The following is a 16,556-nucleotide window of genomic DNA, read 5'->3' as shown; positions in this document are numbered from 1 at the left end:
AGGATAGTCCTCAAAAATTGGCAGTTTCTGCTCCACAGAAGAACGAAAGTGATTCGGGTTTGGTAAATTATGAGTTTCATTTCTAGGTGACTGATCCCTTTAACATCATTGCAACGTATTAACTATAATTACATTAGTTAAGCTCTTGTAATTATGGTAATAAAATAAAATAATACTCCTGAGTAGTGCAAATATATTCTAACGCACACGTCAATACGCATTACTTATGTAGCTCACTTTTTAAGTTTTTTTTCCCAGGCTGATTGAGGACCTTTTTTCGCGAATATCTGTCTAGCGCAGGTGTCCAGAATGGCCCGTTGACATTTGAATGAAGCTGCTCTTGTAACCGTAAACAGCCTGAGCAATTAAAAACAGAAAGGCCACATTTAGGACAGATCATTGCATGGCCTATATCCAACCCTTGGTCTTCTCACCACATTACGCAGGGAGCCTTGTTTAATGAACCGTTTTTCAGTTTGTGGAGTTGCTGTTTGAGTTTTCAGTCGTGTTTTTTTTTTTTTTTAACTCTGGCCGGATGCCAGGACAAAGCCAATGAGGTCAGTCTACGTGTTTGTCAGTGTCTGTTGCCAACAGGTTGCAGGTGGAAACATTCCCTGGAATGAATGACAGATGGCAAAGCTAGACCTTGCTTTGTTTTTCTGGAAGGTGGGCTTTTATTTGCCGTTGCATAGACCTTGCAACGCTAGACCTTGCTTTGTTTTTCTGGAAGGAGAGCTTTTATTTGCCGTTGCATATGTTTGTAGTCAGTCGCTTAGGTTTGTGAGCCCAAGGAAATCCATGAATTATGTTTGATAACACAGCCTTGAATAGAAGTAGCCAATTTATCTCAGTGTCCTTGTGCTTTCTTTTAACCTAATGATTAATATTTTTATTTAGAAGGAAAACTCATCACTTTCTCTTATAGTTCAAAGTGTGGCATTAATGGTTTAAGGAAAATGTATTGCATTCACTGGCAAATGTAGCATGGTAAATGCTTTCTTGCTTTTTAAAAGGCTGCTTGTAAGCCATGGTGATCTAGGAATGACACGAGCAAAAGAGGAACTACAAAGCGCTGCCCTTGTCCCCTAGTGTGTCTTGGTGTTAGTACATACTAATAGACTAGCCCTTACTGACAGAAAGCAGTAAAAGCTAGAGGGTCTTTGTTGTGCTCTTTGCCTAACAGTCCTGTAATCAATCTCACAGTATGAGATGAGTGTTTTTTTGTTAAAAACTTTCAGATGGACAGCTTTTAAAGAATAAATTCATAGTTCTAACCTTACACCTTTGTACTGAGTTGTTTTGAAGTTACTCACACATGAATTAGGGTAGTGAACCGGAGCGCAAACAAAGAGTGCAAGTTCTTCTGTACTCTCTCTAGAGTTTAAGAGTGGGCCATGTGCTCTCAGAGATGTTTTGTTTCAAAATGAAATACATTGTTAATTGTCATTAACAGTGTAGAAATCCGGGACTTTCAAACATTTCTTTACTTACTGTAAGAAGATGTTATTTTAGGCTGTATTTTTGTCATACTGAAGCATTTTAACCTTCCTCTTGTGTGTAGGTGTCACTACGCAAACAGGAAATAGCTGATCGCCTGAACGCCTGGATCATCTTCAATGATAAAAACAAGGAGCTCTGTGATTGGCTGACACAGATGGAGAAAAAAGTGGCACACCGGGGTGAAAACCTTAGTATTGAGGAAATGGTGGAGAAACTTAAAAAGGTAGAGATGATTTCCTGTCATTGATTTTTATTACCTTAAAGTGATGAAAATTCATTATAAGTTTTGAGGCATTTTTATTTTCATACTTTTTATTATTTATTTACACTAGGGCTGCACCATATTAAAGAATATGATATGCGATACAATAATGCTGAAAGTGTGTAAAATAAACTTAAATTATTATCTTTAAAATATATTTAAAATTATGTAATTATGTTTCACATTCTGTTTGTGACAAGAAAACATCCCTTGTCACAAAACCCAACTTCTGAAAGTGAACAGCAGTGTTTTACTGTAACATAAGAATTAAGTGCTATTTTTAGTTAACAGTTTCAGGTAGGCCTACATTAGGTTTATTTAGCAACGGAAACTAAATAATCAAATAAAACAAATAAAGATAAAATACAAATTAAAAATTTAAAAATCAAAATAAAACACTGCTTAGTTTTCACTGTATGAATTAAATATATATACTGATTCTTATTAAAGCTACAAAAGTTATTCAGCCAAGAGCAGTGAGTGATTTTCTCTTTGTCTTATGTTCATGACCCTAGTTATTGCAAGCCTTTGCGATATATGCATTTGCGATATTTTGAGAATTTCGATATATTGTTCAGCCTAATTTACACCATTTTGTTCTAAACCCAAAGTTTTTTAAATATTTTTCATTAGAAGTCTCTCATGCTCACCAAGGCTGCATTTGATTTAGTTTTTTTTAAATACAATAAATTATTATGGTCATTATTGTTGATTATTACAGGAATATTAGTATAATTGGCAAAGTTGAATTTTCAGCAGCTATTATTACTAATATGATGATTTGGTGCTCAAGAAACATCTCTTATTATTATCATTCTTTGATGGATAGAAAAGACAATAACCAAGTCATAATTTCTCCTTTTGTGTTCAGCAGAAAGAAATAGTCTTACGGGTTTGGAACGTGGGTGTTTAAATGAGGACAGAGTTTTCTTTTTTGTGTGAACTATCCCTTGAAATCAATCATTATGTAAATGCTATGTGTTAATATGTAAAATTGCTTGACTATTTGTTTTTTGTGGTTATATTACCTCAAAGGCTGAAACATGGATCTGTTTTTATGTGCCTTTGACATGGTGAGTTCCTGTTGTACATATGTAAGGAGCTTAAGTAGGTCAGTAATATGGTATTATATGGTATATGCTATTTAGAGTATCTATGAAGGATTAAAACGGTCTCAAATGAACAGCACGCTTAAGCGTTCCCAAGGGAGGCCCCACAGATCTTACATTTCACAGAGGCTACATTTTATCCACTCACATACTGTTGCATTTGTTCATTTTTACTGAAGTATGTTACAAATGTACATTATTTAAAAAACACTAAAGATTAGTGCTAATCTAGCTTACTGCATGTACTATAAAACTGAGGGCAGAGTTCTGTACCGCATAACTGTTGGTTTATTTGTTTACCTCTTTGTTCATACACAACAATGGCCTTATATGTGCAGTTTCTCTCTCACCATCAAACAGGGCCACGTCAAGCACTCTGCAGTCATTAGCGCATAGTTTAACATTGAGGTTTTCAGAAAGGTGGCCATTGTCTCTTTCTAGTGCAGTTACTGATGATGTATTTTGTATTAGTGAGATAATATAATTATAATAGTTTTTGAAATTTTTGGCATTTGTCTAAAAATATGTCTACAAAGTTTTTTTGTTAATTTTTATTTCATGTTTAGTTATTTTAGTACATTGAGTTGAACTAAATGAGAAATTGTTCCTAGGCAACAAGCTGAAATAAGATTTTCAGTTAACATCTCATTTATTTAAAATATTTTTTTGTGAGTAAAAATAAGTCAAATGAGTCAAATAAAAGTTAATGTGTAATCTTTTTTATTGCCAATGTGAGAACAGCTTGTAATGAAACTTAAAAAACAAAACCTTCCCTGACTTCCTAGATTGCCTATTCCTGTAGACTGATTTATATGTGAAAGACTCAAAAGGATGTGACATTTTATTGCGCTCCCGAGAGCCTATCTTCCGTACTGATACTTGAAATGAATGCTTGGACATTGTTCAGGATAATATGAGAAAGAGATATTCTGTAGTCAATGTGTCATGCAAAGAAAAGAGATTCATTCAAACTATCTCGCATTACCAGATCTATATAGCTTCAAATATACTTTATAATCATCATAACGCGACATAAGTCGACATGATGCTGGTAAATTGCTGAGCTTGTGCAAACACATCAACATCACTATGATCAGATTTTTTCTTTCTGCTGCTTTCTCACTGCTGTCATTTTTGTTGTGTGCTTTTATCATGTTATTAAGAGGAAAGTACATTTACAACAAAAAAAGAGAGAGAGAGGGAGAACTTTGCCATGAGTATATCATCAGGACATTGAATCACATTCAGTCTCTTGTGAGTACATGCAATAAGTTGCTAGCTGCAGTTCACTTAACGGCCACCGGTGTCACTAATTCAAGGGTTTCTGAATTCTACATACAGCATACAAATATTGTGTTACTGGTGATGACAACCAGACACCTTCTGATCAAAGTGAGCCAGGCCAGACTAAACAAAACGGGTGAACCCTTAAAAGCAATGGAGAAAGTGAAAAGGATTTGGGTGGCTGAGGGGTCAGTGTGAATAGTTGTTCCTTTCTTTTAAAGAGGTCTCATGCTGAGAGAAGGAATATAGTTTTGACAGCTGTCAGACCCATCCAGAGACAAAGTGCAGTTAGTGGGTTTTGTTTGGGATGGATGTGTTAATGACTAAAGCACATGAATGACCAGTGTTCATTGTGCACCTCTCACTTCAGGACTGCATGGAGGAGATCAACCTCTTCAGTGAGAACAAGAGCCACCTCAAGCAGCTGGGCGAGCAGCTCCTATTGGCCAGCGATAAGGCTAAGGAGGCAGAGATCCACGGGGCCTTACGTGATGTCAATGACCGCTGGCAGCACCTGTTCGACCACATTGAGAGCAGGTGAGCAAATAACAAATGAGCCACACTGAACTGTGTTGAAAAAAAAAATGGTTTGTCGAATAATTGCTACTTAAATCAATTTCTTTCATTTTGGCCTGGTGTTTGCTATTGCTCGATTGATTAACGGCTGGTCGTTGTATCTCCCAGTGATCAAAGCTCTTTGTTAGTTTGAAAGCCTTTCATTTCTGGTTTCCATTCAAGGATTTATTGATTCATTCAATCATTTGTTCATTTATTCTTCATTTAGACCTTTTGGTGATAGCAAAACCGTTGATTACACATTTACATTTACAATGTTTGAGACATTTAACAGATGCTTTTGTCCAGACTCACAGCGCTTAAGCTTTACATGTGAGGCTGTTGTGATCAACAGATTGTTAGCAAGTAGTTCAAAAAGTTGCTGCTGGAAAAAAAATAACCGTTTCCTGTGCAAATACAAACATGTAATTGTGCATGAACATCTACTGTTGTTAGAACGGGCTTATCTTATAGTGCTATATGATTGACAGATACAGGTTTGAAAAGCCTTTTCTCTTTTTTTTTTTTTTGTCAGTTTTTTCTGCATGGGAAACTCATAGGTATAGTTTGTGGGATTGCTCCAAATGATCGGCCACTGATCTGAACCAGTTAATAATTACAGTACTTCCTTTGGTTCTATACGTTGTCTCTCAGCTCAGGCTTTCTTATATGTAATGAGGGTGGGGCTTCATGGACAAAAGTTTGGGAACCACTGATCTATAGAACCAGTAAAATGCTCTATATCTTTCACAGATCTGAGACCAACATTGCATACACCAAAACTAAATTGCAATCGGAATGGGATCAGTGCTTAAACAACAAATTACGTGAAATAAATCTTGATGTTGGGGAAAAAAAAAATATTCCCTTTTGTAATGCATCCAAAAAAAAGGAAAGGAAAACAAAAAAGTTGGAGTATTAAGATCACTAAAACTTAAATAAATGTAAATGAAAGCATTAATACGCACACACACACACACACACACACACACACACACACACACACACACACACACACACACACACACAATAAATTAAAATGAAAAAAAATTCAACATGAATAAATGCTATAATTGTATATAATACTAACATAACACTGATGCTGTTACAATGTTTAAATTAATGTTAAATATATGATAGATTTTATTATTATTTTAATTAATCAAAGGTCTCGAGTCTGCATATACTCAATAATTCCTTCAGCATTTGATATGATCTTCAGTGCTGTGGATGGTTAGCACAGCTGTTACATATGGTCTCGTAATCGTTCTTTGGAAAATGTCAACTGACTGAAATGAAATAAATTTAAGTTGGTGTATTCTGGCCACTCAGGCATCTCTGGTAATGAGCAAGCAGACAGTGCTGCCAAAGAAGCATTATCTACATGAATGTATGAATCATGTGGTGGTCCTAAGCAAACAGAAAAGAACAGATAACTCTCAATTTGTTTGTGACGTCAACAACCTCTCATGTCAGTCCTGCGGTGTGACGTGCTCTGAAGCAGCCAGATGGTGCTAATACTGGAAGGAAGGGGGAATTAACGTAGCCCTCACTAGTGTCGTTTGCTTCGGCTTTGCCATATGGCATGTTCAGGCTTCTGTAGTCTGTTCTAGTCCCTCTGTATAGCTCAGATTGGGTGGGGGGGATTGTGGGGTGCAATGGTCTGTCATCTCATATTAGCTCTTATGAACAGGGGCACAATGGGGCTAAATGGACAGTATGTACTCAGGCACGCTATAATCACCGCCGGCCATCTGCAGGTATGGCTGTTCAGACAGTTTGAGAGGTCACGCGGTCACTCAAACAGCGTAACCAGAAGCTTCGCACTGTCACACTTAAATGGTTCTATCTAATCCCTATGGGCCAAACAGCCTTTGTCTGTGTTTCACGATGATCTGACCTAGGGTTATCAGACCTTTTCTAGTCATGTTTTGCGCCAAGTGGAGCGTGCTGAACTTTGACATGATTTTATTACTAGGTTCCTGCAAAAACTACACAGTCTCCGATACCATTTGACAGCTTTATAATAGGGTTAGTACTTTTTCTTCTTAAAAGAATATGGCACACAACATTTGTTTTCACAGAAAATAATCAGGTTTCACAGGACACAATCAGGTTTTCATCAAAACGTTCAAGTTCGTTTATGGTATTACAACTTTTTCCAAAATGATCTTTTTAAAAATGCTCTGGACTCTAAATGAATATGCTGCTACCTCTATCTCTCTCAGGGTGAAAAAGCTGACAGAAACCCTGGTGACAGTACAGCAGTTGGATAAGAACATGAATAACCTTCGCTCTTGGCTCACTCGTATTGAGGCTGAGCTGGCCAAACCCATTCACTACAGTATCTGCCATAGTGATGAGATCCAGAAGAGACTGGCAGAGCAACAGGTCAGCAAATATATCATTTATAAGACAAGATCCTGGTTCAATCAGTAGAAATAGTATCTAAATATCCTTAATGCATATTTCAATATTTTTTCATTATATATATATATATATATATATATATATATATATATATATATATATATATATGTATATATATATATATATATATATGTATATGTATGTGTGGGATTTTTATATTAAATGCATAAACAGGTGAAAGAAATGGAACATATGTGCTTATGTGTGCGTGTTTAGGACCTGCAGCGTGACATTGAGCTGCACACTGAGAGGGTGACGTCTGTGCTCACCCTGTGTGACGTGCTTCTGCACGATGAGGACGCCTGCAGCAGCGACCGAGAGAATGACTCCATCCAGCACACCACACAGCGCTTGGACCAGCGCTGGAGAAATATCTGCTCCATGTCTCTGGAAAGGAAGCTTAGGTACAGTATGGTCATATACCCAGATGACTCTAAACTCAAACACACCATCACTGCTTACAGATATTTAGTCAATCTGCTGCATCCCTTTATGGGAAGGAAATCTCAGTTCACTCTCGATCCAGATTAAGACACTGCTTTCTGATTCACCTACTGAGTCTTGGATAGCTGTAAATGTTCTATTGGCTTGATAAAAGTTGTTCTTTTTAAAGGAGAACTCCGGTCAATTTTAACATTGAGCTAATTTTTTTGTAAATTTGGAGTGCTGTCAATACAGAGAACAACGACAAAAATCGGTGTTGCCTACACCGTGTTATCCAGCGTGAACACGGGTGAATCTGACTGCAGTAGATGTGAAAGATATTAATAAAAATTATGTTAATTCAGCCAGCGCTCATACCTGTATTTACATCCTGTTTTCGGTCGAAGTCCATAGTAATCGATTGTCGAGTTCACGTGCGTGATCATAGGTACTAAACCAATGCGCGTGAACTCGATAATCGATTACTATGGACTTCGACCGAAAACAGGATGTAAATACAGGTATGTGCGCTGGCTGAATAAACATCATTTTTATTCATATATTTCACATCTACTGCAGTCAGATTGACCCGCGTTCACTCCGAAGGAATCACTCACATGACCTGTGCACTTGTAATGACACATCAAGGATGTTAAGAGGCTAAAAGCTGGTTTAAAACTTGCCCCATTGAAGTCAACAGGGTGCAAATTTTAAAAAGAGGATAACACGGTGTAGGCAACACGGATTTTTGTCGTTGTTCTCTGTACTGACAGCACTCCAAATGTACAAAAAATTAGCTCAATGTTAAAATTGACCAGAGTTCTCCTTTAATACCCTACACACACACACACACACACACACACTGTTTGTACTTTAATGTAAATTTTAAATACTTTCAGTTATATGTATAAAAATAATAAAATATTAGGTATATATATAATATATATGTAATATAAAATAATAATAATTACAAAATAATAAATAAAATATTAATTTGTTATTTTATGTTTTGCATAAATATAAATTAAAATAAAAGACTACTTGTTTTTAATCACTTTTGCAGGATTGAGGAGACTTGGAGACTGTGGTGTAAATTTCAGGAGGATTATTCTTCGTTCGAGGACTGGTTGAACGTAGCTGAGCGCTCTGCTGCTGAACCCAATTCATCCGACGTCCTGTACATTGACGCCAAAGAGGAACTCCAGAAATATGAGGTTTGATTCCAACAAAATTTTCAACTAAGAGCCTTTGAATAGTTGTGCTACAAGACCATTAGTATATATGCATCATTTAGTGAATGTCAAATGTTTAATCCTGCTGTTTTAGGAACATGATCAGTTATTAGGAGAATATCAGATTCCTCAAGCAATCATGTATTGGATGTCTGGAGTTTCTCATTTACTGAATGTTTAGTCATTCTAAATCATATTGTGGAAGGTTTCTAATGTTTAAAACACACCTGTTAGTTTTTATTGTCATTGTTAGAAGCGTTTGGTTTCTCGTTTTAGGGTTCCCAAAGGCAGGTACATGAGAGCCTCCCCCAGCTGGAGATCATCAATAACCAGTACCGGCGACTGGCGCGGGAGAACCGCACCGATGCTGCAAGCAGTCTCAGGACCATGGTGCATCAGGGGAACCAGCGCTGGGACGCACTCCAGAGGAGAGTGGCTGCAATACTGCGCAGACTCAGGGTGAGGACACTGACACACGTTTTATGTTATCTATGCGTTTATATTTCCCTGAATACTTAAACCTCTCCCAACTTCATTTTCCCCCTCTCTCTTTCTTTCTCATTTAGCATTTTACAAGCCAGAGAGAGGAGTTTGAGGGAACCCGCAAGAGCCTTCTTGTCTGGCTGACTGAGATTGACCTCCAGCTGACCAACATGGAGCACTTCTCAGAGATCCATCTTCAGGACAAAATGAAACAGCTCAAGGTTAATTAACAGTGTTTCATTTAAATTCAGTCATTTAATCAGGCCGTAGATGACAACAAGTGGTAACATATGAATAAATGACAACCAAATGTAAATTTTGGGTGAATTTAATTGAACTATATTACTCTCCCCCTCCAGAGTTTTAAGAAGGAGATCACTCTGAACACCAATAAGATCGATGCTCTGATCGTGTTTGGGGAGGGTCTGATTCAGAGGAGCTGTCCTCTAGATGCCGTTGTGATAGAAGATGAGTTAGAGGAACTGCACACGTACTGTCAAGAGGTGTTTGGCAGAGTGGCCCGATTCCACCAGCGCCTCACCAGCCTCCGCCTGGTATTATTCACATTCACTTTTCTTTTCATTCTCTTATATAATATATAGTGGCCTCTAACATATTTTGACATTTTTGAGTCTTTTTGTGAAATAGTTTCCTTGAAAAGTGTGTTTGTGCTATATTATCATTTAAATTTTTGGGGGTCAATAAGATAAGAAATGAATGCTTTTTTTCAGCAAGAATGCATTAAATTGATCAAAAGTAAAGACATTTATGATGTTACAGTACACAAGATTACTATTTCAAATAAATGCTGGTTTCCACAAAAATATTAAGCATCAACTGTTTTTGATCAAATAAATGCAGCCTTGGTGAGCATGAGATACTTGAATGATAGTGTTTTCTCTCTGAAATCACCGCAGGAGCAGCCAGACATCTTTGATGTTGAGCGATCCAGTGAGAAGAAGGGCACCCCTGCCTCCACCCAGCCCTCCATGTGCTTGTTATCACTGCCCCAGGAGCGCTCTGGCCGTGAAACCCCCGTCAGCGTGGATTCCATCCCTCTAGAGTGGGACCACACCGGGGATGTTGGCGGCTCTTCTTCACATGATGAGGAAGAGGATGCTGCATTCTTCTCTGCCCTGTCAGGTATATAAAAATGGAAGTGTTTTGATTACAGGCAAAATTTGCCAAATCCAGTGTCTTGTTCTTCCTTAGAATGGCTTATTATATCGACTTGGTACCTGTTGACAGCATTGTTTCCTGGCAGACTGATAAAAATCTGTGCACTAGAAAAAAGAAGAAAAAAAAAAAGGCCAATAAGATGCAACTTTTGCCAGTTGTATGTCCATTGGCATGTCATCTGAGGCCGAGACATACTGCTGCTTTAGCCATTCCTTTTCTCACCCTCCAGATTTAGAGGTCACAGAAATCCCTGTATTTTCACCTGAGGTGACAATGTCGTCTTTTGGAGAGCCTTTAGGTAGGCCTCCATGTCCCTTTACATGTGGTTGGCTTCAGTTGCGCACCAGATCTCATTACCTTTTTTTTGATGCATTCACATGTGTCCAATCCCTCACCTCCCAGCCTTTCATTCCCTTCTCACATTATTCTCTCTCTCTCCATCCTGTTCCGTTCCCACACCACTGTCGATACTCTTATGCATTGACTAGGTTTGCTGGATCATCAAAGGCCTGGTATTTTTCCCTTTCAGTGCAGAATTTTTTTCCCTCTCTTAAATCAAAAGATGCAAGTGTCCTCCCCTCACCCTGCTCTGCTATGTGCTCTTATCATGAAAGACTTGGGCCTGTGATTAGGTTCTGTTGGTTAAGAGGAGGGCTGAGAGCTGGGCATGTCCAGATCTCAGGGAGTTTTTGAGAAGGTTGCGTCCCGAAGGCTCATCAGAGCTCAGTGCACCTGCTCATCCCCCTCCACAGCTTTCATGCTCATGCAAAAGATAACAACGCTCATTTAATCTAAACTGCGCACTTGAAGCTTTTCTCATTACTGGAGAAGCGTACATGATGTACCACCAGTATGTCAGTATGTGAAAAATGTTTGTTTGATGCTTTTGCTTTTAAATGGGTTGCACTTTTATCCTGATATTTACTTATACTTGATTTTATTATGCCAATAACATTTGTGTAAAACATATTTTGTGTTTAATGATCATTTTCCCTTTGAATGTAATGACCTGTTTTTGCCCCCCTGCCTTTAAAAAACACAAATTTTGTATGTAAAATGGGTAACTTTAAAAGAGCTTTGTCTGCTTAGACTCATGCTGTGGATTTGCTGTTGGATTTAATATAGTTCCAACTTCACCATCCTGCAACAACAGCCTCTTCACAAAGTGTTACAATACGAGTAATGTTAAATGTTAAATGTTACTTTTCAGAATGTACACATTAAATCGATCAAAAGGTAAAAGACAATTGTTAAATTGCTGTTAAATTTTACAAAAGTAAAATTGATCGAAGGGAAAGACATTTATAATGTTACAAAAGAATAAATGCTGTTCTTTTTAACTTTCTATTCCTTAAAGAATACTGGAAAAAAAATATTTAGCAACATTGAAAGGAAATGTTTCTTGAGCAGTTTTTTTATTTTTATTTTTTATCATATAAATGTAGCCTTGGCGAGCATAAGATACTTATTTTAAATACATTTAAAAAAATCTTTCCACCCCCAAATTTTCGAATGGTTGTGTAGGCCTACCTGATTATTTCAATTTCAATGCAGATCAATTTCTTTTTTTTCTTCTTCTCATTTCAGAGGAAAAATACGTACATTTATCAAGGCAGAAATGCTTCTTTACAATAAAACAAAAAGCATAAAAATTTCAATACAAAGACAGCATTACAACCCATCATGTCTGCCAATGGTTGTGGAAATTAAATACTCAAGATGTATTATATTTTCCTCATTTTGACACCAACTATGTACAGGAACGAGGGGAGCTGCTTGTAATTCTTAAAAAAAAAAAAAAATACCACACCATTTATGTTTTAAGAAAAGTCTGGGTGAATTGGTTTATGTAATCAGTTCATTTTCTCCATATTGAACCTTTTGTATTTTTTTCTGTGTTGGTGTAATAAAAAAACCTAATAACATTCTTCCAGCAAAATTCTCTCCAGATGGCCAAGCTTGTAGATTTCCATTGTATCTTACTAATTTTTTATGCAGATCAATTTCAATATTTTTTCCCGCTTGTGCTGAATCTTTCAATTTGATATGACCCCTGTAAAAACAAAATAGTTTTACGCTACTTGTGTCCATTTTTAATTTACAGCCCGAATGAAATGTCTGTGCAGAGCGTTGAGTTAAATCTCTCTCTCCCTCTCTCACACTCACAGGACAGAATTGGCTCTTTCAAAACATACCTGAAAGGCAATCCTTCCAACTGGATGACTCCTCAGCTACAGACACTAGCACTCATTTTAAACAAGGCTACGTAAGTATATACCCTTTTCTTTTTAACCCAGTGCTTTCATAATTACATAATTTTGCATGTTGTCCTTTTACCCATGCATAAATGTGGATTCTCAGGTAGTATCAGCATGAAGGGTGATTGTACAGTAGATTATTCATAGTTTTGTCAATCTCATAGTTTTTGCCTGTCAATGTTCCATGCTAGTATAAACGTAGGCACATGTGTGATGTGTCTGTGCACTCTGCAGGTCCAGCTGATGTCTGAGTGCAGCGGCAGCATTAAGAGTATGAAGAGGGTTTCTATGATCCTGGATGATGAAGAACAGCAGGAGGAACAAGGCCTCACTGGCCTCAGCACTGCAGACAAACAGTCAGGTACAGACACAGAGGGACATGAGGATGTCTGTCTAGTACTAGTCCTTTTTTTGTCTAGTGAGTCATGTAACAAAATTCTTCACAAATAGTTGGGTACAAGCACTGATGCAGATCACATGTACAGGGGACTGCTTGTTTTTTTGTTTTGTTTTTTCAATGAGTATAAGCATAAAGACTTATTTATCTATGTGGATAGGTGGGTAAACAGGATTGATGGATGGATCAGTGGATGGGTAGATAAATGAAGGAAGGGTGGATGGGTAGATTGATGGATTGGTAAATAGGTGATTGGGTGGATAAATTGATAAATTAAAGAGTAGGTAGTTGATAGATGTGAAGGAATGGATAATGAAATGGGTGGGTAGATAAAATGAAGATAGATGGATCAACAGATTTATGGACAGCGAGTTGGTTAGACAAATGGAGGAATAGATGAATGGATATGTGGATAATTAGATGGTTGAGTAAATAGATGGTTAGATGAATGAAACAAATGTATGGAATAGAATAGTGTCCTGTGAATGTGTCCTCTTTTCTCCGCAGGAGTGATCGAGCGCTGGGAGCTGCTGCAGGCTCAAGCAGTGAGTAAGGAACAGTGCTGCACCAGAGACCCCCAACAGCTGACCTCTGACCTTCACGACATCACTTCCTGGCTGGATCGTGTCACCCCTGAGCTGGATAGACTACAGAAACCTGAGACATCTGCCAGTGTCAAGGTTTTAGAAGAGAGGGTCAAACAGCTTAAAGTGAGTGTCACAGTTACAGTACTACACTGCATCTAATCACATGTGAATCATTACAGATACACCTTCATTGATGTTCTTAATGCAATTCATATTATTGATGATGGTAGATTATTCATTGTTGTCAGTCACGTTACTGCCACAGAGACCTGGAGGGCAAAGCATCCATAGAACTGTAGCTCAGGCCTGTCAATTTTCCATGTTTCAAATCATGAATATTTAGATCTCCTCTCAAAAGAAGAAAAACAAAGATAGTGAACAAACTGCAAGCTCTCCAAATACAGCACATGTCATAGTATTTCAGTCACTAAAAACAACTGGACATTCTAAAACCCTTAACATGATTTTTTTTTTTTTTTTTTTTTTACATGGGCTTAATGTACTAAGAAATATTAACTTCAGTATATTATATATTGTATTGCTGATGCATACTATATACAGGCAAGCTGATGAGCCCAGTATATGAATGCAATGCTTTATAGGTTTCTTTATAATGGTTGTCTAAGGAAAGAATTGCCTAAGGTGAAACTTTCTGGTTTAGTTCTAATGAATTTCCTAAGCATTTTCTTCATAATTTTCTATTGGAAAAAGTGCAATTTAGCACTTTGCCTTTATAATCTGGGCAAATCTGCTTGCCTGAATAGTATTCATCATCAATTAGCTGTATTCTGACTTTTAATGTCTTAGTACATTTTAATACAAACCAGGTACAAAATAACTGGTGAGCAGCGGAGGAAAGCCTTGTTTTGCCCTCATGGTGGGCGCTGCTATAATGTGTGATGTCACGTGAAGACTATGAATAAATACAGTGACTAGAAAGTTAAAAAAATATATATATTATTGTCTTCACACGCTGGTTTGTTTCTCATTACGCAGGAAATGCAGAAGACATTCGCCTGTTATAAGACAATGATGCTGTCTCTGAACCTGGGTGGGCGAGAGCTGCAGCAGGGGTCCACTGGACATGAGCTTCAGGTCGGCCTGAGAAACATGAATCGCCAATGGACAGAGGCTTGTGCGGGCCTTGAGGGGTGGGAGGACAGTCTACGCAACACCCTAGGACGCTGTCAGGTGATAGAACCCTCAATGAAGGTCTATTGAGTTTGATGCCACATGAAACTTTAACCCTCATCACTGACCATCTGCCCTCATGTAGGAGTTTCACGGCATGGTCCACTCTCTTCTGCTGTGGCTGGCCCATGCAGAGAGCAGGCGCTACACAGTGAACATGGACGACCCTTCTGTGCAGCCCTCCATGCTTCGGGAACACAGGAACACGCTGAAGGTGAGCCAGAGATACCGGCTGAAACATCAGCTTCTCCATCTAAGACTGTTCAGGCATGGATACCATCTCTAGTTAGTGTTGTTACTGGTGTGCTGAGCTTTTGTTTTGCACCCCCTGGTGGCAGGATCTGGCAGAGGAGCTGCAGGGCAGGCAGGAGCAAGTGAGCTCCCTGCAGGAGATCGTCTCCGAGCTGCTCCCAGAGGCTGCTGGGGAGGACAGTGCTGAAGCCAGGGAAAAACTCCACGTCATTGGAAGCAAGCTACGACTGCTGTCACGTCAGGTCGAGCAGGATCTCAAGATGATTCAGGAGAGATTGGTAAGGGCGTTTTGCTAAACATTCTCGAGTCATTTACACAACAAAGAGTAAAAAAGGGAAGCTAACTGAGGGGACACTGCATTTTTTTCTTTCTTTTTTCATAATAAAAATAATGTTGTACAGTGTCACACTTCATTGCAACCCATGAATGAATAATATCCATTTAAATAATGCCGTCTTTGAGAGCACATTTTGCTGAAAAATGCACTGATACCTATGGGACTTTCTGCAAAGCTTCACTAAATGAGGGGATGGAGCTTAATCAAGGGTCAAATGATTGTCAGTTTATGTTTAAAACCTTGAGGCTTTATTAAAACCTTGAACATTTTAAGCCCTCAAAAGCACATTTCTCTTCTCCTTAATTCATATACTACTACTACTACTTTTTTTACCATTCATAAGTGTGGTTTTTGTATAAAGAAATTAATACTTTTTCCAGCAAGGACACATTCAATTGATCAAAAGTAAAAAATAAAAATAAAAAAGTGTTTCAAATAAATGGTTCTCAACTTTCTATTCATCAAAGAATCCTGAAAAAAGCTAAAACAAAAAATTACAAAAGTTGATTAAAAATATTATAAAATATTAAGCATCACAACGATTTTCAACTCTGATAATGATAAGAAATGTTTCTTGAGCACCAAATTAGCATATTAGAATGATTTCTGAAGGATCATGTGACACTCGCTGCTGAAAATTCAATGTATTAAATTGTGGTATTTCACAATATTACTTATTTACTGTATTTAAATGCAGCCTTGGTGAGCACAAGAGACTTCCTTTAAAAACATTAAAAAAAATCTTATCAAACCCAAACTTTTGAATGGTTGTATACATTAAAATGTTTTGATGTAAGAGCAAATTTTTCCCCCATCATGTCAACAAATAAATGCAATGAACCAAGATAAGGCAGTTACTGTTCAGTCGTACTATAAATAATATTTCAATTAAAAGCATATTAGGTGCTCATGAATTAGAGTGCTTGGATCTGGTTGAGTAGTTATTTGTGAACTCTTCTCTGTCATGTGCTTGCAGGAGAACACAGCTGATGCTACAGGAGACAGGAAATCCACAGAATGCTCTCGGTACCGTTGCACACACACACACACACATATTAAAAATATGCACAAAATGCA

At 37.8% G+C, this 16,556-nt stretch overlaps 1 protein-coding gene across 9 annotated transcripts in view; it reads left to right on the top strand.

The window, feature by feature from the left end:
- syne2a (spectrin repeat containing, nuclear envelope 2a) overlaps positions 1–16,556 on the top strand; it is an 89,624-nt gene that overhangs the window by 72,163 nt on the left and 905 nt on the right. For all 9 annotated transcript variants that reach the window (XM_081378868.1, XM_081378871.1, XM_081378865.1 and 6 more), the window contains 16 exons: positions 1,562–1,723; positions 4,526–4,692; positions 6,939–7,101; positions 7,357–7,544; positions 8,627–8,777; positions 9,072–9,254; positions 9,362–9,499; positions 9,638–9,832; positions 10,196–10,421; positions 12,626–12,723; positions 12,950–13,076; positions 13,620–13,822; positions 14,696–14,890; positions 14,976–15,104; positions 15,229–15,420; positions 16,456–16,505. In XM_081378868.1, the coding sequence (XP_081234994.1) occupies positions 1,562–1,723; positions 4,526–4,692; positions 6,939–7,101; positions 7,357–7,544; positions 8,627–8,777; positions 9,072–9,254; positions 9,362–9,499; positions 9,638–9,832; positions 10,196–10,421; positions 12,626–12,723; positions 12,950–13,076; positions 13,620–13,822; positions 14,696–14,890; positions 14,976–15,104; positions 15,229–15,420; positions 16,456–16,505 (2,567 nt within the window). The remainder of the gene's footprint in view (positions 1–1,561; positions 1,724–4,525; positions 4,693–6,938; positions 7,102–7,356; positions 7,545–8,626; positions 8,778–9,071; positions 9,255–9,361; positions 9,500–9,637; positions 9,833–10,195; positions 10,422–12,625; positions 12,724–12,949; positions 13,077–13,619; positions 13,823–14,695; positions 14,891–14,975; positions 15,105–15,228; positions 15,421–16,455; positions 16,506–16,556) is intronic.

This window comes from Scardinius erythrophthalmus (assembly GCF_964197995.2).
Source record: "Scardinius erythrophthalmus genome assembly, chromosome: 11".
In the NCBI taxonomy this organism is placed as follows: Eukaryota; Metazoa; Chordata; class Actinopteri; order Cypriniformes; family Leuciscidae; genus Scardinius; species Scardinius erythrophthalmus.
This window is presented reverse-complemented; position numbering and strand designations above follow the sequence as displayed.